The 22,717-nt window shown below is 37.8% G+C and overlaps 1 protein-coding gene across 3 annotated transcripts in view; it reads left to right on the forward strand.

The window, feature by feature from the left end:
• The window catches only part of LOC138705281 (collagen alpha-1(II) chain-like), a 105,615-nt gene that overhangs the window by 55,829 nt on the left and 27,069 nt on the right, over positions 1 to 22,717 (forward strand). For all 3 annotated transcript variants that reach the window (XM_069834138.1, XM_069834130.1, XM_069834149.1), the window contains 9 exons: positions 2,858 to 2,971; positions 5,261 to 5,399; positions 9,191 to 9,315; positions 9,395 to 9,601; positions 14,272 to 14,370; positions 14,444 to 14,552; positions 16,155 to 16,342; positions 16,459 to 16,675; positions 17,860 to 17,948. In XM_069834138.1, the coding sequence (XP_069690239.1) occupies positions 2,858 to 2,971; positions 5,261 to 5,399; positions 9,191 to 9,315; positions 9,395 to 9,601; positions 14,272 to 14,370; positions 14,444 to 14,552; positions 16,155 to 16,342; positions 16,459 to 16,675; positions 17,860 to 17,948 (1,287 nt within the window). The remainder of the gene's footprint in view (positions 1 to 2,857; positions 2,972 to 5,260; positions 5,400 to 9,190; positions 9,316 to 9,394; positions 9,602 to 14,271; positions 14,371 to 14,443; positions 14,553 to 16,154; positions 16,343 to 16,458; positions 16,676 to 17,859; positions 17,949 to 22,717) is intronic.

Here is a 22,717-nt window from a genome sequence, read left to right on the forward strand (position 1 = left end):
ATTAGATATTAAAAAATGAGAGGTTTTTTACTGATCGATTTCATGTGGAATAGTCCGTACAGATGATTAGAGTTTGAAATTGTATCATGATAATGGTGTAATAGTATTTTGGAATGGACCCTTGCACTGGCTGAGTGGTCAAACCTCCAGCCTGTCACGCAGGCGGTCCGGGTTCGAGTCCCGGATCAAGCCTAGGCTTTTTCATCGACACTTACAGAGGACAAGATCACAGTTCGAGTTTTTCTCGGGATTCTCCCGTTTCCTCATATTAGGCATTTACATCATCCCATCAATATTACTCCATTTCTTCGCCATTATATAGCATTCCCCGAACGCCGGCTGGCGACGCACGGAAAGGGCCGGCCTAGGGACGAGTGGGGTCGTAGCGAAACGTGATTTGCGAACAGATGCCATCCATCTGAAGAGGCTGCGGACAATAGGGAGCAGAGGTCTGCATGGGACGTTTTCGCTCGAGCGCCAAGTAGTTCATAGCATAATCCGATAGGTAGCGCACATGCATGATGGGTAAAATTGTCGCGAGCGATAAATCCTCGAACGGTATAAGCCGAGCGTTAGACATTTGTTCTTGTTACAGTGATGAACTGTGTAGTAACATCATAGATGTTTATCATTTCAAAACTTTGCAGTGTTTAACTAACCTCTCCATAGTACAACTACAAAACTTACTTTAAAATGTAATATAAATGTTGTTGGTAAAAGTTTTTTTTTTTTTTTTTTTTTTTCCACACAGGAGTGATTTTGTTTTTTCCACATTTGATAGATGTTATTGGATGTAAATGTAATTATTATAAACGGAGAACACAATCCCGATAATGCAAGAACCGTATCAAGATTTCTAGTAATAATAATAATAATAATAATAATAATAATAATAATAATAATAATAATATTAACCTCTAATAATTAGTGAATGAATCTTTGCGTCTGTAACAGTTGTGCAGCATGATTTTTCGTTTTATTGCATTTTCTGTGACGTTATCTCTGTACTAATATTGTTATTAATCTTCTGCTATATCAATAATATTTTGTAAAACGTTTCTACATTGTCGCAGTATATAGGCGGAACACTATGTATGGACCTAACATATTATATATGTGGTAAATCAAACATTGGATAATTATTAATTAGCAATAATAACTGTATATCGAAGTTTTTCATACTATTTTATTTATAACTTCATGTCACTGTTTTGGTACGCTCCATTGACTGTCATAAACGGAGAAAATAAAGCCTTATTTTTACCATGTGAGCAAAACATAGGCTATGTGTATCTTATCTGTCGCCTTCCATACAAGATAAGACATGTCGGTGAGATGACCTTGTACTGTGCTTCTATTTATTAGGAGCGTATCACGACCGATCTTATTTCACTCGAGGGTGCGACACTCGACCGAGTTCAAGTGAGCGATTTAACTCCAATGCAGCACTCTGATAGGGAAACTCCGTCAGACTTGGATGTCGTAGCTGAATCGATAAAATAGCAGTAAGCAGTGAATCATGTACTTACAGGAATGCAGTCCTGAGGACTTCAACAATCATACACAATAAGGAGGTCGGCACAATAAGCCTCAGGCTACGGTGCAAGTCTTCGGGCTCTCCTCGGAAAAGGGGAAAACGAGAGAGAGAATAGTGAATAGTATTTTGCGACATCGAGTGGCCGACGTTGCTAAGTTCTCAAGTCCCAAAAACAGGTGGACAGAAGACTGCAGACCAAATGTTGCAACTTTGCAACCAATTCAAAAAATACTCCCATTTTCCTTGCACTCGCTTTCAAAAGGTAGAGAATTTGTTTTAATAAAAATAACAACTAGTTGATTTCAATTTGCTCGTCTATGTCCGTACGAAAATAAACACGAACAACGGAAGATCCAAAAAAACAACTCTTGGATTAGTAATAGACGAGGGATATCATCCTCAGAGTGAACCAATGCCATAAAGATGTCCACAAACATCGCAGCAATACGATCGGTGCCAGGTCGTTCCTTTCAAGATCAGAACTGTCGTCATCCAGGATGCAGCGAAATAGAAACCCTTGGGCATGTTTTGGGTTATTGCCCTAAAGGAGAACTACTGAGGAACAATCGCCACCATAAAGTGAGACGCTCCATCGCAACCACTCTTCGGAAGGCAAAGTGGGAGGTTTACGAAGAAGTGCACTGCTTGGCTGAGAATGGGTCAACGATCGCCGGAATCAAAGAAGCCTCATTCTTGACTCCACTGTCCGTTTTGAGAAGGATGATCAACAAGCCAATAACGTTAACGATGAAAAGAAGTCTATTTACAACCCATGTATTCCTCACTTCAGTGAGAGATACAAGATTAATATTAATACATGGGAAGTGAAAGGACTTCTTTTTGGCGCTAGGGTAACTTCATTTAAGTTAACCAAACCATTCTCCTTTCTCTTAAATTTTCTAATGAGGACATTAACAAAATTTGTCTAATGGTATTGAGAGATTCATTATCCATTTTACACAATCACTTGTGTAATACTATGTACTTTTTCTTCACTTCATTTCATTACTCTTCAATGTATTTTCATGTTTCTTCGAAATCAAATTGTACTTTATTTTTAAATTTATCATTGTTCCGTATTCTCTCCGCAATCATATTATATTTTTAATTTAACCTCTGCTTTGTATTCTGGATCCTAGTGGTCAGCCGTAGATTTCGGCCAGATGTCCCAAATTGTGGAATTTGTGTGTTGTGTAAATGATTGATTTACACCTTGCCAAAGTATTATCTCGCTATCACCGTTTCATCGACGCTATGCATCCATATAGTTGAGATAGCTTCGTTATATAACCAACTAAAAACAATGTTTCAATGTTACAGGGTGACGCAGGATCCCCTGGATCGCCAGGTCGACCTGGAGAAGCGGGAGTGCCCGGATCACCCGGAACACCTGGAATTCCAGGAAATCCTGGACCTCCCGGAGTTGCACCAGATGTGAGTTGATGAGAATATAGTGAGGAATACATGTGAGTCTCTTGAGGTTGTAAGGAGCGAAGAAAGCAACTATTTGCAAGGCGGAAACATTTTCTGGAAACATATATAATGGCAAATTTTCCATCTTACGTCACTAAATTATGTTAATATACTTACATTAATAAATCTTTAAACCTGACATAAATAGAATATCGTCGCTTCACAGCTTGTGAACTACACTTTTAATTTCTTTCAGTAACGCTCCCAACGTGTCGATACTTGCTCTCCACGATTTCCAAATAAACTATATGTGAATTTTAATTCTAAGCTTAATTTATATTATTTATTAATATTGATGTTAATTTATGTTGACATACAGCAAGGAAATTATTTCAGTGTAAAAACTTCACAATGTCCTACTGCATGTAATTAATTGTATAATATTTCCTTCAACATTTTTGTACCAATGGTCCCAATAAATAATAATACTTGACGAACAATGAAAGAGTAGGGTCTATTACTTTAAAATAATTAGTACCTACTACGTAAAATGAAATACTTGTTCGTGTTTTGTTGTTTCGAAATTACTGCAACATTTTTTTCTTCAAATACTATATAAAAATCATATTAATAAATTATGCTTTACAAACCACTACTTTGTGAAGTATAACTGAGTAAGCCTAAAGTTTCTTGTATTACAATAATTGTCAAATATAGACACTGATAATAACCGTGTTTTTTTCCTTCTGCTAAGTGTGTTTACAATGTCCAAATGCTTATTTAATCCAACCCTAGAAGCGCAGAATAGATTATTGTACACCCCTCCAGCTAAGAACGGGTAAGAGCAACTCTCGATTGATGCAGTCTGCACAGACCGGCGATCCGCGCACAAAACTGCACATTTAGAGTCTGATTTCTGGCATGCCTGATGTATACAATAAGCAAGAAGCACAAATTAAAAACACGACGCTGACTGCAATATTTTGTACGTGGTTGCTCACTGAAACACTTGCAAATTTGTAAATATTCATAAAGTTGAAATCACATTTCTTGTAGTCGGGCACTCGTTTCTTCCTCCCGACAGCGTAATGTTTGAAGATGAAAATTATACACGGACATCATTTTATTTTTACTTGAATTTTTATTGTACCTGCATTTCTGAATGTACTTCACTCTCACCCCTTCACTAATGTCCTTGCTCCCGTCAGACACACAAACTTACGGCCGCTGTTGCATTCGAAGTAGTGAAGTAAACACTGCAGTGTATAGTGTGTTTCATAAATATGGTTGCGTTTTCTATACAAGAAAGAACCTATATTAATAATATCGTACTAAAAAAATTATATTCAAGAAACGATAAATTCAATTTCATAGAATATGCTTCAAAATGTTTTTAATAATATGCGTACTGAATTGAAGCCTGCATTGTAATGAACGGCAACCATTTTCAGCAACTTGTTTAAACATTCAGATTAGCTTTTTTTTTGAATTGAGGTGGCTAGAAGCAAAGGAATGCTAGTGACATTTGTAATAACATGAGTTAAGTGCATCCAGTGTAAGAAAAAGTATCTAAAATTTTAGTGGCAAAGGGATATTTTAATCGCATCACACATTAAAATTTAAATAAAAATTTCACCGATTTTACGAAAGCTTAAATATTTAAACCCCATTCTCTCAAAAGCAACTTAAGTGCACTTACAGCTCTTTACTTATGAGCCCCTCAATTTAAATGCACTCTCTATATTGTATGTTAACACCAATAATTAATATGTTAAAAAAGTAGACATTACATAACGAACATATCCGCCTGAAAAGTTGAGTTTTGAAAAAAAAAAATGTTACTACTCTACTGTATTTTGATAAATTCCGTAAAAGTGATGATCAAACTGAAAATCGTAATATCGTATTTCTCTACAACATAAATGGATACACTACTTTTCTCTCCTCCTATATCTAGTAAAATGATTTGTTTACATATTGCACTAGTAACATCAAACTCCTGTACTGGAAGGGGGCAACAGTGTATCCGAGTATAGCCAGGTTAATGTTAAAAATGTTGGTAAAAATAAAGTGATGTCCCTGTAGAATTATTATTGATCTGGGTCACATTGCGGCCAGTTAACATGAAATTACATTAAATTTGTTATTAATTACTTGCTTATACAGTTACGAAACATTACTGAAATTATATTGAAGTCCAGTGATCAGTATCTTTGACGATTGCGAGTACCTTCAGACGAAGTTTGGGATTGTTAAATATAGATGCTGTTTAATCGGTATTTCATATAAAATAAAATGTTTTGTCTGCAGGTTTCTAGTTACTACCACCAGTTGGCGCTGTCTCAATCTACTGGTGACAAAGGACCAACTGGCCCAGGAGGATTCCCTCCAGATCCATTTCAGTACTTACAAGCTCAGGTTGGACCAGTAGGACCCAGAGGACCTCCAGGTATATCTACATAACTTTAAGGGGCTACAGAAGTTGAATTAAGAGTCATGATGTTACTTCTATAAGTATTAATATTTTAGGAGTAGCATTCATCAGTTCAAATAACGTTGATCAAGCGAATTAACGATTAATATTAGAGGAGGAAAATCCATTCCGGCGTTGGGGATCGAACCCAGTTCCTTGGTTCTACGCACCAAGCGCTCTCACCATTGAGCTACGCCGAAGTCCAATCCACAGCACCGGATCGAATTCTCCTCCTCCAGTGTTTTTCTCTTTGTGGCCTGACTCCAAGTTGGGCATGTATGTTGACATTTTATTCAGTCAAATGCCATAAGACAAGGAGCGCACTCAGTTGTGTGACTTGGTGGCCGGGATTCCACAGCAGTATGCACAGTAATCTGTACAGAAATATGCACTGTTGCTAGAAGAATTTACTAAAGAGTATTATTTTATTGGTCCTACAGAATATATCTGTTAAGGTAACAATTAATTTCCACAGAAAATTGAAAATGTATCTTTCTAATGCAGAAACGGAACATTTGTGGCGTCTATATTTTTATTTTTAATTCTTAAATTGGACCACATTTTGCAGAAAGGAACCAATGCACATGATACCTAGACTGAGAAAAATGCACTTTAAAGTTAAACGTGAGTAATAAATTCACAAATAAATGTAACGACATACTTATTGCTTTAATCAAAAACGTATTATAGGACGTATCTTTGTTCAAAATAAGGATCCTTGGAATTGTTTCATTATTGACCCATTGAATTTGTTTGTGGGTTGGTTTCTTTCTGCAGAATATGGTCCAACTGTGGTTTTGTTACAAGTTGACAACCAAGAATTTACGTCATTAATGAACATCATAACAAGAGAAAATGGGACACATATCCTTTAAAAATGAGATGATGAAAATGATATGTCATATTCCATGACTATGAGAGATATCTTGATCTTAGTTACCAAACGACTATTTTTGAAGAAAATCTACCGATATGAGTCCTTTAGAGAGTTATGTCTCTTTGTCTGCATTGCCATATGGGAAACTCCTTTATATGATGTGGGAACGGATTGAATGAACACAATTAAATCCCTTAACAACCTCATTCAACACTTAGGTAAAGATGGTATCCGTGCTACATTCAGCTCGTAAGAAAGAGGCGGCGTTTAGCATTTCCTGTGTTTGCTGCCACATCTGGCGGACAACTGTCAAATACTCTGCAGTTTACAGAGATACAAAAAGCTGCATAACAGATTAATATGGGAGAATTGTGTTTGTAGTGACAGTATTTTTGTAACATTACATAACAATCTCCAAGCAAGAACAATGCCTGAAGGACCAATAAAGAAATGGACTGAGCAATGAGTCTACAGCAGGTAGAAACCCTGGAGCGTAATTGTTGAAAATTTGAGTAAAGTTAATAAATGAATAGGTTTTTTTAAAAGGGCATGAGTCAAGAAAATTAAATTTGTGGGAAATTGAAAAAAAACTGTGTTAGAGAAAAACTATTTGGAGATATATAATGTAATTCCGTACATGTGGGCTGATAGTCTAGGAATATTATAGATTTATTAATTTGTCCTACAGAATAATATCTGTGATATTGACAATTAATATTCGAGGAGACAAATTCGCTCCGGTGCCAGGGATCGAACCCGGGTCCTTGGTTCTACGTACCAAGCGCTCTAACCACTGAGCTACGCCGAATTCAATCCACAGCACCGGACCGAACCCCTCTCCTTCATTGTTTCCCATTGTGGCCATTAACAAATCTATAATATTCTCATAGCCGCAGTGCATATATTTGTACAGATTACTGTGCACGTAACTGCGGAATCCCGACCAAACAAGTCACTCAGCTGAGTGCGCTCCTAGTATAATGGCAGTTGACATTGGACATATACGTCAACATATATGCCTAACTTGGAGTCAGGCCACAATGAGAAACAATGAAGGGAGGGGATCGGTCCGGTGCTATGGATTGAATTCGGCGTAGCTCAGTGGTTAGAGCGCTTGGTACGTAGAACCAAGAACCCGGGTTCGATCCCCGGCACCGGAGCGAATTTTTCTCCTCAAATATTAAATAATAGCCTAGCGTTCAGTTGTTGTTTTTAAAGTATTTATACGCATTATACGGATAGTTAAGGTTTGATTGAGATTAAAAATATGAAAAAAAAAGCCGTCCTTTTAAAAGAAATCAATTTTATAACAAATAATATCAAAAACGATACAGATATTTTCGTGCTATTCTTGAATTATTTTACTGGAAACCATAGACAATCAACAAATAAAATATATAATAATTATAAATAATAAAAATTGGAAAATATCATGAATAATGAAGAAATCAGTCTTCTCACTTGGGATGTACTGTTTTCTAGTCATCATACGTTGCATTACTGCCTGTAGGCCAGCTGAAAAGTTTATAAAATGCCGTATGCTCACTTGAGATGTAGGGCCTACTGCTTCATTTTTTCCAAGACTTGCACTTCTTTATGTTTCATTGGCACTTTTCCTGCTGGGTAGACTGGGCTTGGTGGTGGAGGAACAGAAGTGCCATGAAGAATGCGTGACTTACTAATTCATTGATACTACTAGATACTTTGATGTATCCAACTCTGTCATGGGTACACATTGCAAAATTGATTATCTCATTTCTTTGTTTGTTCCCTCTTTCTTCAGAAACAGCAGTCTTTTGTAATGTTTCTTGCTTTCAGGTGTTCGCACTCAGTCACCACTGACAATTAAAGAGTTTTAAAACGATGCATGTCATTGACTACTGACCAATTAAAAACAAAATTGTGATTTTAACTTGCCTCTGACAAGCCAACGAACAATGTTATTGACGCCCTTTCACACAAAAACGATGGGTTTATCAAATGTACTTCCGAAACTACGATAAAAATGATAATATAAAAAATGATAACTTACGCCATTTTAAGAAAATTCAATTCAAATGAAATACGTGAGTACAATTAAATGAATGTGAAGAACAAATAAGAATTTACATTAAATTATAAGTTAGCTGTGTTAAATAAAAATCGCAACAAATATAGGGGAGACTCGGCTAATTCCGCAATATTAAGAAGTAAATCTATCAGATTTTTATCAAAATGTTTAATGAAAAATATTATCAATATATGTAAAATGTTAAAATGTTATGTTTTATTTAACGACTCTCGCAACTGCAGAGGTCATATCAGCGTCTCAATGTATGTAGACATGGACGAAACCTTTGATTACCAAATGAGATAAAAAGACCTATTAAAATGCAAATATATTTAGTTTGTACATACATTACAGTTGGAAAAGAACAACTCGGGTAATTCTGCAACAGTGCGGATAAATCCGCAATAGAACTTGGCTAATTCCGCAGTCGTAAATAATTATGAAATACATTATGAAAGTAACATAAAAGGAACAATTTATATGTAACAATGCTCACTTTCTTCACAGCTGTGTAGCAAAACACGAAAAACAGCCAACTTTCGATGTTTCATTGTATTGCCGACAGAGGTGTCGACCAATATCCTTGATTTTTTTCTATAACACTGCAGAGGACGTGCCTCCTGTTGACAGCTTCTCAAAACTTACGTTCACGCTATTGTAAAGCCGCAGTAAAATCATATGCACTACTGCGGAATTACCCGTACTGCGCAATTAGCCGAGTTTCTCCTACTCGTATTTAGTCGTAAATCAAGTCTCAGATTAATATAAATAAAATACAAACACACTGATCAAAAATCATTCCACTGGCTGTCCTTCATCTTGTTCTATTGTGACTGACAGGTCCATCAGGAGGGGCAGGACCTCAAGGATTCCAGGGAGTCCGAGGAGAACCAGGAGAGCCAGGACCTCCAGGGCAACCAGGGCCTCTAGGACCTAGAGGCCTTCCAGGTCTCCCCGGCAAAGACGTAAGTGTGTTCCCCGCAGAAACTCTTACGTGCGCTCCTGACAACTCTTCAGTCAAGTTAAAGAATTTTTTGTGTTCAGGGAGAACAAGGAGAAGATGGCGAAGCGGGACAGCCAGGGTCTCAGGGACCGCCAGGACCCAGGGGATTGCCAGGCATGCCAGGACTTCCGGGTATTAAAGGACATCGCGGTTTCCCTGGGTTGGACGGAGCCAAAGGTGAACAAGGAGCGTCTGGAGAGAAGGGTTCCCAGGGCAGCCCGGGCCACATTGGTCCCGTGGGCCCTATGGTAAGAACAGTGACTTTAATATATAGATGCTCCACTTAAGTATGCGACCATTGACACTTGACATAGAACTAAAGAAACGACACTTATTTACTACTAATTACAACTGTAAACCGATTTTATCGAGCAATCTGTGAAAAATAAATTTCAGAGTTCTTCATGCTTGAATTGTATTTATAATTGTATTAGTGCTGTGTATTCAGTAATAATAGTGTGATTTTTAAATAATGTTGAACTCCCTAAAATAACACGAAGTATCTTAACATATAGGTTATTTTAAAAGTACACGGAAAAATTTTAGGGTTGTATTTCACACATGCACAGGATCAAAAAATTTTATATTAATATGGGTCCGGAAATTGATTGACATATCATAATCAGACATCGGATTTTTAGGCACTAAAAATTGCAGTTTTAGGCGCCTAAAATAAGCTCAAAATTTGTAAAATTAGGCTCTATTTTAAGGAAAATAGGCATTTTAGGCACATCAAGGTATCATACTTATTTCTTTCTCTGAAATTTTTAGTTATACACTAAAATACGCACAAAAAAAGTATGTTTAAACATTAAAAAAGAATACTATATTGTATTTATAAACAGAGCTGCACAAATTTAATATATTGAAACTAATGAAATAATGATTATTGATATCAAGATTACTCATTTTAAGTTATTGAAATTCAGTTCCATGCTCAGACTTTATTATAATTATCTGCACAGTACACCACCAGAATTTTTTCTAAATTCTCCACAGTTAACCTTTGCCTTTTGTCACTGAGAATCATTTTGAAAGCAGAAAAACTTCTTTCAACCGAAACTGATGTGAGAGGCGCAAATTTTAAATTAGGTACAATAGAAACATCAATACTTACTGGAACATTTACACTTTCCCCCGATATCACTCTTGATACTTTTTCCAACAATGAAAATGAACCGTTGTTATTCAGATTCAATTGGACAAAAATACAAAGTTCCACTTATTGTTGCATTTCCTGGTAGTGTTAACACTAGAAGGGCCATTCTTTTAAATATTTTGTAACGGTTTACCCTACTAATTCGCAGTTTTGCGACTTTTCATAAATATTTCAAAAACACTCTTTCTCCAAAAATTGTGATTTTATGACACTCTGAAGGGCAGTACAGCTAATCGGTTTCAGACCGAAAACAGTCATTTTTATAGTATAGTATATCTCTGAATCGGTAGCAGCACATGTTGTGATTGTTGCCTGCTTCAAAACTAAGGTTGGTTCTTTGTCCAAACATGTTAAATTCGGTGAAATCTATTGCGAGTGTCGTGAGATTCAAAACATTTTGTTTCCTTTATCAATGGTTTCATGGCCGGTGTGAAGCAAACTTTCCACTTTTTAAATGCCTTAAATTTCGCAGTGAATGCATGTATAAATTATAAAAAGTAAGAGTAAAATGCGAAACTTTACAGTGAGTTAGGCATTTTTAGGCGAATATTAACAAATTAGGCTCTAATAACCGTTTTAGGGCATTTTAGGGCACTATAAAACTCTTTGAATACCTTTCAATTTCCATGAAACACAAATATTAATAATTATTTTTACTTTTCTCCTAAAGAAACAAAATAGGCATTTGCCCTAGAATCCGATGTCTGATCATAATACAAATACACCGTGTTCCGCTTATAAGTATAATAAAAGAAATAGTTATAATTTCATAACAATGCATGCAAATGGGTTAAGATTGTTACCATTGTAAAGAGGAAATTGGGAAGTTTTAATCCATTGTTGTTACTTATTTTTAGAAGACTCACGCATGCGCAGATCATTAAATAAGAGAATTCGTATCGTATCTTTAGTCAGTCAGCATGTGGACGCCACAGCAGAAAGCCTTGAGGCAACCTTCCACGTCAGTGGAAAAGTAAACTGACACAATTGTCGCATCTGGGGGTCGGAAAATCCAAGTGTCGTAATTGAACACCAACGGGATTCCCCTAAATGGAATGTTTGGTGTGGGATCATGCGTGACAGAATCATTGGTCCCTATTTCTTTGCTGAAAAGACAGTCACTGCAAACACGTACCTGGATATGTTGCAACTGTATGCTGTGCCACAACTCCCACATGGAGCAATTTTCCAGCAAGATGGGGCTCCACCACACTTTGCCAACATGGTTCGCACATTCTTAGACGAACAATTCCCTGCAAGATGGATCGGAAGAGGATCACCGTACATCACATGGCCTGCCAGATCACCAGATCTAACACCACCTGATTTTTTCCTGTGGGGGTTTGTTAAGGACCAGGTCTACAGGACGCCAGTACGTGATTTGGCAGACTTACAAGAAAGAATTTATGCTGCTGTCAACAATGTTACACCACAGATGCTTCATAACACTTGGGTCGAGGTTGAATACCGGTTGGATATTTCCCGTGCCACCAATGGAAGCCATGTTGAGGTTTATGGAACATGAGGTAACAAAAATTCCCAGTTTTCATTCTTTGTAGCAGTTGGTTTCAACTATATACTTGTATTAATTCAGAAGTTATAGCTATTTCTTTTGTTATACTTATAAGCGGAACATTTTACACACAGTACAATAATAAGCTATCCCGTGTCTACCGATTTAATGTTTAAACTACTATAATCCATTTACGAGTGCTAACAGATTCCGTTGAGCACTGATCTTTATCAGTCACGACTAGCTACATGTACTGTAATAAGTTAATTTTGTACCATTAATTTGCACCAAATCTCATCCAAATAAAGCTATCGCTGCCATTTAAAGGCATGCTAGTTTCATTGAACGATGGTTCTTCTGCTGGAGAATACAAATCAACCCTGACAAAACGCGAATCCATAATAAATTTTCACCAAGTGTACCAAAATACCTTACAGTAAAATTACATTATATGGTCAATCTCTACAATATGTTGATCAAGTTAAATATCTCGGAGTCATTCTTGATGAACGCTTACTTTGGACACAACACATCAAATCTACTGGTGTTAAAGCTACTGCTCGCACTTTTCAAATTTATTCTGTACTACGGTCTCTTGTGCTCAGTTTGAAACAGAAGACAAATCTCTGTGGACAATTCTTCCAATTCTTACTAATGCTTTTCCTGCCTGGTTTTATGCACCTCGGACTACCCTCAAGCCACTACAAACAACGCAAAATAGAGCTCTCCGGATCATCCATGCCTGCGACTGGTTTACAAGCACTAGGCAAGTACATAGAGATCTACATGTTGACTATTTGCACACTCATCTTCTACAAGCTACAAGACACTTCTACCAGAAACTTCATTCCAGTGACAATCCTTTCATCTCATCATTAGGAAGTTGTGATTCTCGGCAGTTGACCAAATTCAGGACACCTAAATCCATCATTTTTCATTAGGTTTTTAGCATAATGTCTGGTTTTTCTTTATTATAAATCTAATGCTATTGCCACTGAATTTTGATTTAGTCGTTTTGTCTGTCCCACTTGGTTTTCCTCTTATGTTGCTAAGTACTCGTATTTATGCATAGGCAAAAAACCTAGTGGTTTTGATAAATAAATAATAAATAAATTTAGCCTGCTAGATCCCGTAAGGGCAAGGGCCTCCTGATTGACAGGGCTTGGCTCAGTAGACTTCACTCGTTAGGTGAGCCGATCCTAAGGAGTGTTCTATGTACACAAACACTTGCACTTGTAAGATTCGCACCACACTATACACTGAGGACGGTGGCTTCTAGATTTCTCCATAGCTGTTTGTCTCTTGTACTGCTCGTCCAATGTACTCCTGCCTTCTTCTTGAAGAAATCGGCCCATCTAGTTGTCTGGAGTCCCACTCTTCTTCTGCCGATCCTGGGATCCCACAATGTGAGTCTATGCGTCCATCTTCTGTGGTCCATCCTTACCACGTGCCCTCCTCATTTCCACTTCAGCCTTTCGGCGGTGTTTAGGACGTCTTTCATGCCGGTACTGTTGCGTAGCTCCTCGTTCCTTACTTTGTTCCTCAGAGAAAGTTGCAGGATTTTTCTTTCCATACTGCGTTGGCAGGTTTGAAGCATACGCCTCTGTTTTGGTGTTAGGGACCAGGTTTGGCATCTATACAGTAGGATTGGTAATATACATTTTTCCAGGGTCTCAACCTTTAAGCGTAGCTTCTGGAATTTGTCTGTAAGTATGAACTTTAGAGACCAGAATTTCTTCCATGCCATGCTGATTCGTCTCTTCATTTCTTTCTCTGAATTGCTGGAGAAGGACAGGTTCTGACCCAGGTAGGTATAATATTCCACATATTCTAGTGGCTGGCCATTTAAGTGGATCCGGTCTTCAGACGCGTTAGTCATTAGTTTCGTCTTTTCTGGGTTCATGGATAAGCCTGCCTCTTTGCTGATCCTGTCCGATTCTTCAAGCATCTGTTTCAGATCTGCTGCTGATTTCGCTACCAACATTATATCGTCTGTTTGTTATTAATTATGCATTAAAAATTGCAGCAGTAACATACTTCAATGTCTGATATCTCAATAATTATCAATTTCCAGACCAATGTTTATATAACATTTCTTTATCATCTACATGTGTGGAATCCAATCCTGTGAATTTTGCCGTGTATTTTTGAAACATTCCGTATAAGAAAATATAAGTTGTATATAAATGAACCTGCATGTAAAGACTATTTCACAGACATGTTCTAAAATCTGTTGACTGTTTCAGGGACCTGCTGGACCGCGAGGGGAGAGAGGTAGGGAAGGTCCACCTGGTCCCCCCGGTCTGCGTGGGATAGATGGAATTGCGGGACCGCCAGGACCTCCAGTAAGTATAATGCAATTCTGAAACCGTGTTTCCTAGTTTTTTGGTCTCCCTCTAACTCTCTGATCCGTTCCAGGGGTCCATCGGCAAACCAGGACCTCCTGGCTTTCCCGGAAGTCCGGGAAATAAGGGAGACCAAGGTGCTCAAGGACCGAAAGGTAGCCAGGGGCTGCAGGGACCACGAGGTAAGCTTCGAATCCTGCGCGCTGGCAGATTCCACAGTCCGTTCTTAGAACAGTCAGTTACTTCACTAACGACTTCTCCAGTTTAGGGCTCGATTTGATTCCAGACATGATGCCACATTTGTGAAGGACAACCTAAAGGACAATTTTTCCCAGAGCATTTCAATTATCAGTGGCTAGCCATCAACTTAGTTTACTATCCAATAGTTTCTTACAGTCCACACCTGTGGAGTAACGGTCAGCGTGCCTGGCCACGAAACCAGGTGGCCCGGGTTCGAATCCCGGTCGGGGCAGGTTACCTGGTTGAGGTTTTTTCCGGGGTTTTCCCTCAACGCAATACGAGCAAATGCTGTGTAACTTTCGGTGCTGGACCTCGGACTCATTTCACCGGCATTATCACCTTCATTTCATTCAGACGCTAAATAACCTAGATGTTGATACAGCGTCGTAAAATAACCCAATACAACAACAATAGTTTCTTACAATGGGGACGGGAATTGTAATTCCAAGATCCTTTATAAGAATTTTTGGTTATTAGAAAGAAGCTGTGGGACATGTTACCTCAGTACTTAGTTATTTTTGTCTAACGCATTGATAAGCTCTTGTTGAATCCAACTCAATGTATGGAGTGTGACAGTACGTACACACGTATACATTTTTAGAATTGACTTGTGACTTCAGTAGCGGCTCGCCGTAAAAATAAATAGGCGAAGTGCTTTTCATATGCACAAATGCATGAACAGTTTACTAATATGAGTAGGCCTACTATTCGTAAACTACGTACAATTTTACTAGTTCTAGTATACATGCATAGCCTACTTACTTACAAATGGCTTTTAAGAAACCCGCAGGTTCATTGCCCCCCTCACATAAATGCAAACAGGAAAATTAATTAATTTCAAGACTCATCAAATTTCTTGCATACCAAGTCAATCATTCTACCCTTTTAAAGCAGCAAACCTGTCCATGATGTCTTCATAAAATGTCTGAGTTTAACTGAGGTTGGACAGTATATCTCTATGCAAAGCTATGGGACTAATGATGAAAGTCTCTCCTGTGATGCAGCATTCCGAGTGAAATTTTCAATCTTTTCAAACAGAAAAACTTTTGTCATCGGAAGAATTTTTTAGAGTTATTTTATACAACTTCTCTATTTTCTTAGCACTTTTTAAAACAAAGAACAAATGGAACTGTAGGTCGCCCAGAATTTAAAACATCTTTTTTTTTATCCTCATATTTAAGTCTACAAAACGGCATTTCTAATAAATTACAAACCGTGTAATTTTCGAGATACATATTTCGCACTCATTTATCAACATGCACTGGTATCTAAGTGTTTGTATAACAGCACTATAGTGCTTAAACACAGGCCTATAGTTTAAACTCCAATCACAGACATCGCTCATTAAACCTACAGCTTTCCATAAAATTAGTAGAAGTTCAATTTCCAGCACATTTTAGTGAACAAATAATAGGTGAAAGAGACTTTCTGCGGTTACTTAGGTTTCCTCTGTCACCAGTCACTTATCCTCAATAGACAGCGTATTTAGAACAGACACACTTGTTAGAAAAGGGTTTTTTAATAACTTTCTGGTCTCCTTACAGGCGAAGCTGGACGTCCAGGACAGCCGGGAGAGTCGGGTCCTCAGGGACCGGCAGGAAAGGACGGACTGCCGGGTGAAAAGGGTAGCCCTGGGGCTATAGGACTTGCGGGACCTCCAGGATTTCCGGGAGCGAGAGGTCCTCCCGGACTTTCCGGAAGTCCCGGAGTACCAGGTGTGAAGGGTAGTCCCGTAAGTAATTCGATTATTTTTCTCTTAAAATGCTAATTGGTTTCCTGTACGTATTAGTCGTACTTCTGGTGCTAACAATTATGACTACCATTTCTCCCACACATACTTTGTTATAGGGGATTCCCGGTGAAAGAGGATTCAAGGGCGAATCGGGTATGAAAGGTGAGACCGGAGCGCCAGGCCCTAGAGGACTGCCTGGGGCAGTGGGGGCGGAGGGCAAGAGAGGAAAGAGGGGGCTACGGGGGCCCACCGGCGCCGCCGGTCCTCAGGGAGAACGAGGAGCTCCAGGAGGCAGGGGTCTGCCAGGGCCTGACGGAGCGGTAGGGCCCAAAGGTAAGGCGATCGGCCACACGCGTCAGAAAACATATTTCAATATTTCTAATATCTGATAATGACTATTATTATAAATATAATTTCGAAATAAAGTAAAGTGTTGTTAATTAGCTAAAATGTTGCTTTACGACGTATTATAAAAATAAGACAGTTGCTCAAAATTCGTATGAAATTAATGGTGTGAAGTTACCTAGAGTAGAATCCTTTAAGGATTTGGGTATTTATTTTACACACAACTTATGTTTTAAAATGCACTTAAATCACGTGGTAATTGATGTATATAGAAAATTAGGATTTATAATCAGAAATACAAAAGAATTTAAAAATATAAATACTATTGATACTCTATATAAAACTCTAGTTAGGAGTAAGCTAGAGTATGCTTCTGTAATATGGTCACCTCAATTCCAGTCCCATCAGATGCAAATAGAAAGGATACAGAAAAGATTCTTACGTTATTTATATTTTAAAAAACATCACGTGTCGTCTTATGACAAGCAAATTTCATATAATCAGTTACTTTTTTAATTTAGGCTAATTATAAAACTTTAAAATCTCGACGATTAATAAATCGTCAAATTTTACTCTATAAGACTGTTAACGGTATATTGAATAACTGTGATTTTCTTAAATTCCTTCAGTTCAATGTAAAAAAGCAGAATTACGGCATAGGCAACCTTTTGTTATTCCCATTCCTAGAACTGTTTTCTTCAAGAACTCTCCATTGTTTGTTATGTGTAATACTTGTACCTCTCTGTCTTTAAACTGTGATTCTCAATTAGATTTCAGTTTAACAGTTGAAAAATTTCATACGATATTAAAAAGAATTGTATTTCCTTAGACATTTAAATTATGAAGAAGTGTATTATAATGTTTTTACTCTAGTTTTTAAATAATTTGGATCATTATATTGACATTTGGTACTATATTAACTGCAATATTATATTCTAGCATTTATTACCGTTATGTATTTTCTTTCTTTCGTTTGTGTTGTTTGTTTTGTTTTTTTTCTTCTTATTATGTATTTTGTGTACGTATCTGTGTAAGCCACCTGTAATTGGAAGCCTGCTTCTGTTGGTGGTGGATTTAAATAAAAATAAATTAAATTAAATAAGGTTAAATATTATATGGAAGTGTAATAAAATAAAATATGTATAGCAAACGTAAGGTTGTTTGTGTTACAGGTCAGTCTGGTGACAGGGGACCTATTGGACCTCAAGGAGTGAAAGGTGCACAAGGAGACCCAGGCAGGCCAGGGCCACCAGGTCTGCAGGTATGTAAGCCACAATGGACTGCTTAGTATATATGCCTACCTATATTAACTTTCACTTACACAATTTTTAAAGAAGGAAATACATTACAAATAAAGATATATTAGTGTTAATAAGTCGATAATATTTTGTCATACGTTTCACATGTTTCACAACAGCGTAGTCCCTTTGTCATGTTACGATTTATAATATTGATTATATTTATTTATTACTTACTTACTGGCTTTTAAGGAACCCGGAGGTTCATTGCCGCCCTCACATAAGCCCGCCATTGGTCCCTATCCTGTGCAAGATTAATCCATTCTCTATCATCATATCCCACCTCCCTCAAATCCATTTTAATATTATCTTCCCATCTACGTCTCGGCCTCCCTAAAGATCTTTTTCCCTCCGGCCTCCCAACTAACACTCTATATGCATTTCTGGATTCGCCCATACGTGCTACATGCCCTGCCCATCTCAAACGTCTGAATTTAATGTTCCTAATCATGTCAGGTGAAGAATACAATGCATGCAGTTCTGTGTTATGTAACTTTCTCCATTCTCCTGTAACTTCATCCCTCTTAGCCCCAAAATATTTTCCTAAGCACCTTATTCTCAAACACCCTTAACCTAAGTTCCTCTCTCAAAGTGAGAGTCCAAGTTTCACAACCATAAAGAACCGGTAATATAATTTTTTTTTAAATTCTAACTTTCAGATTTTTTGACAGCAGACTGGATGATAAAAGCTTCTCAACCGAATAATAACAGGCGTTTCCCATATTTATTTTGTGTTTAATTTCCTCCCAAGTATCATTTATATTTGTTACTGTTGCTCCAAGGTATTTAAACTTCTCCACCTCTTCAAAAGATTAATTTCCAATTTTTATATTTCCATTTCGTACAATATTCTCGTCACGAGACATAATCATATACTTTGTCTTTTCGGGATTTACTTCCAAACCTATCTCTTTACTTGCTTCCAGTAAAATTCCCGTGTTTTCCCTAATCGTTTGTGGATTTTCTCCTAACATATTCACGTCATCCGCATAGACAAGCAGCTGATGTAACCCGTTCAATTCCAAACCCTCTCTGTTATCCTGAACTTTCCTAATGGCATACTCTAGAGCAAAGTTAAAAAGTAAAGGTGATAGTGCATCTCCTTGCTTTAGCCCACAATGAATTGGGAACGCACATTAACTTTCTGGATTGCAAGCAAACACATATTACTCATAATACGACATGTAAGACATTTGATTCTTATACATAGCACGGTTTAATTAGATAGAATATGAAATTAACTGCACACAAATTTAGACAAACTGACCTAAGGAATTTATCCCAACAAAACACATTTTTAGAAATTGTGAAGAAAATTTGCTTTCTATATTGCAGTGACTGCAAATGTAAGTTCCTCATGTGCGCAATGTTATCAGAGACCGCAGAAAAAAAAACATTTCACGCATTTAACAACAGTTTCCCTTATCTTAACTTTATGCGCAATATATGGCTACCCATCACTATTAAAAAAGTAAATCCATGGCGCTACAGCCCATGAAGGACCAAGACCGACGTCCACATGCCGAAGAAGAGGTGGACGATCATCCAACCAGAATGGAGGTATCGTGTGGTTAGCACTATGATCCCCCCAGCCGTTATAGCAGGTTTGCGAAACCGGATTTTCGCTACCTATCGTACCTCCCCAAGTGCATCACGATGCTGGGTGGGCACCGGTCCCATACACTGGCCGAAATTTCATGAGAAAATTTCTTCCTCCATGGGGATTCGAACCAGCACGCATTCCGTAACGCGAGTCCTAGGCAGGATGCCTTAGACCACGACACCACGGCGCGGGACACTCATGACTATTATCATAATTAAATTATACTAGTGGCTTGTGCAGCAAATGCTTCAAACTAAGTTTCAGATTTATTTTCAACTAGCCGTACCCGTGCGCTCCGCTGCACCCGTTAGAAATAAATATAAAGTAATTACATAATTAAAATAGGACATTTGATCCAGGGAACATTCGTGTTTGATAGAAGGATAAATCGTTTAATATGTTACTTAATTTAAATTGTATTTCTATAATTAAAATACGATCAATTTGGTCCAGAGACACTCATTTGGTGCAATGACAATTCCTTTAACATGTTTCTTAATTTTTATTACATGCAACCATAGATGAATGAAGATTGACATAATTTAGATTTAATGTGTATATTTTATTATACTTGTTATAGGTTTCCATTGAATTATGGTAATAACTTAATTTTAACCCTTGTTTTCTACGTATTCAGTAAAAGGCGCTTGGCCCATTATGGTTCTGAACCCTTCAAATAACTTAAATTATATTATATTATAAGGTAGGTGAGCTATTTTCCGACATGGTCTTAATTACGACAGTGGGCTCTGCTGCAAAAACTTGTGGTCTAAATCGACAGAGGACTGCAGTTTCTTGAAGAAGTCTTAGAGCAATATCAGTTCCGTGATAAACAAGTTTGCAGAAGCGTTTCTCTGCCGGTCAGAGCGTGAGTAGACATTTCGTGTGATAGAAGTATTGTCTGAAGGAAGCATATTTTACTGAGTATTCTGCTTTTGACAAAGGTATGTAATTCATATTGGACATCATTCACAGTGTAAAGTATTGTAGTTTAATATGACGTTCATTAATTTCAGAATCTATCGATATGGATTGTGTAATAGCGCGATTAGTAACAGCAAACGAGGTGCTCTTAAATCCGACACATGTCGGAATTGTGAACCCTGTTGCACTGACTTCAGTTATGCCTACTACAGGATTTATGATAAGGCATCCCAATATAAATTCGAGTTATTTAATGCTCTTTAGCGTTGGAACGGCATACTTAGCAGTATTAATGCATTTTACCAAAATTACTGCATGCTTAGCTCAGAAATTAGGTACAAAATTCGTTATCTTTAATACCTCTTCTTTATTTTAGATTATGGGTAAGCCACTAGTGAAAATTCCTGAGGATGCAATGGCACGGGCTGTTGCAACTGTGAAGAATGGTATGCCTCTTAACACAGCTGCTACACGCTACGGTATAGCTAGGGACATGCTTAAGTATCATGTCAATGCCGGGGCTGAGAAGAAAGATATTGGTCGTCCTGCACTTTTAAGCTTCGCGCAAGAAAGAGAATTTGTGTAGCGACTTTTCCGACTTGCAGATGTAGGGATGCCGTTGACTAGTAAACTTGTGAAAAGAACTGTTTTCATATTTAGTGAAATAAACGGCATAAAGAATAATTTTAATAAAAACTTAGGGTTAGCTGGTAGGAAGTGGATGAAATTATTTCTAAAGCGGCATCAAGATGTGTCAAAAAGGAAAGCGGAAACTTTGAACCAGGGCAGGGCAATGAAACTAAATCGTGTAATTGTGAAAGACTATTTTGATAAACTGGAAGCCATAATGGTCGAACATGGATTAATGGGAAAACCTGAGAATATTTACATTATCGATGAGAAGGGGTGTCGATTGACTCTTCATCACACACAGGAAGTTTTTGCTACTAAAGGCACTAAACGCTTACATTTGATTGCACCAGAACATGGAGAAAAATAACAATTGTAGATTGTTGCAACGCAGTAGGTCAAGCAATTCCTCCCATGATTCTCTTCAAGGGAAAAAGGAGACGACCGGAATGGGATGATGACATGCCCCCAGACACAGTTATTGAAATGACAGAAAAGGGCTCAATGACGTGTCAGGTCTTTATTAAATAGCTAGCTCATTTTGCTAAATTTAAATCTGTCGACAAATCTTTGCTCATTTTCGATGGTGCAAAATCTCACCTTGATGCCAATATCGTTGATGTAGCAGATGAGCATGGCATAATATTGTTTTGCTTGCCGAGTGATTGCACACACGAATTGCAGCCTCTAGACAAGGCAGTTTTCGGACCCTTCGAACAATACTGGGATCCTGCAGTTTTGCGGTACTGGAGCAATCATGGCGAAAGAACCATTACGAAAGCAAGATTTGGGAGAATTTTTCCGACGTTTGGTTGAAGTCCTTGACTCCTAACAATATCATGTCTGGGTTTAGGGCCACTAGGATCTGTTCATTTAACCTTGAGGTAATACCAGATAGTGCATTCGCTCCCTCTGATTTATATTTTTTGCAACCATCCAAAAAAGATAGAGAGGGGTTAGAATCCGACGAGGAGAGTGACGGTAACAGTGAGCTTTGCAACTCATCAGTCACTGAATGTGCTAATGATAGTGGAGCTGCTGTGAATGACGAAAGGCTGTCAACAAGCTTCACATAAATTTTGACTTCACCCAAACTTAAGGAGAAGAAAACCAAGCCAAGACGTCCCGCTATGAACGCAAAAGCTCAGCGTATAGTGAAATCCTTATTCACGAAACGAAGAATCTTCCAAAGACTATAGCATCAAAAATTCCAAAGAAAATTTCCGAAAGTCCCAGTAAAACTACGTCTGTGCAGGATTATCAAGAATCAGGACCAAGTGGAATGCCTTCAAAGAGAAAAGAAAGCTGGTTTTGCACAATATGTTTGGTGGACAGAGTCGCCGATATGCGATTGTGCTGCACGTGTAAGAAGTATGTGCATGAAGAATGTGCTGACAGAAGTGCTTATTTTCGAGGATCCTTCGTTTGTCCTGATTGTGAAGAAGACTGATAATGTATTTCTCCAGTCAAAGGATTTTTCTATCCAGTTTCTATGTACCAAAGTTTCAATCAAGAATATGTGTTGATATTTTCTACCTTGTTTTTTTTTTTTCTCAAATCATCCTGCTTGTATTG

Source organism: Periplaneta americana, chromosome 1, assembly GCF_040183065.1.
Source record: "Periplaneta americana isolate PAMFEO1 chromosome 1, P.americana_PAMFEO1_priV1, whole genome shotgun sequence".
Classification (NCBI taxonomy): Eukaryota; Metazoa; Arthropoda; class Insecta; order Blattodea; family Blattidae; genus Periplaneta; species Periplaneta americana.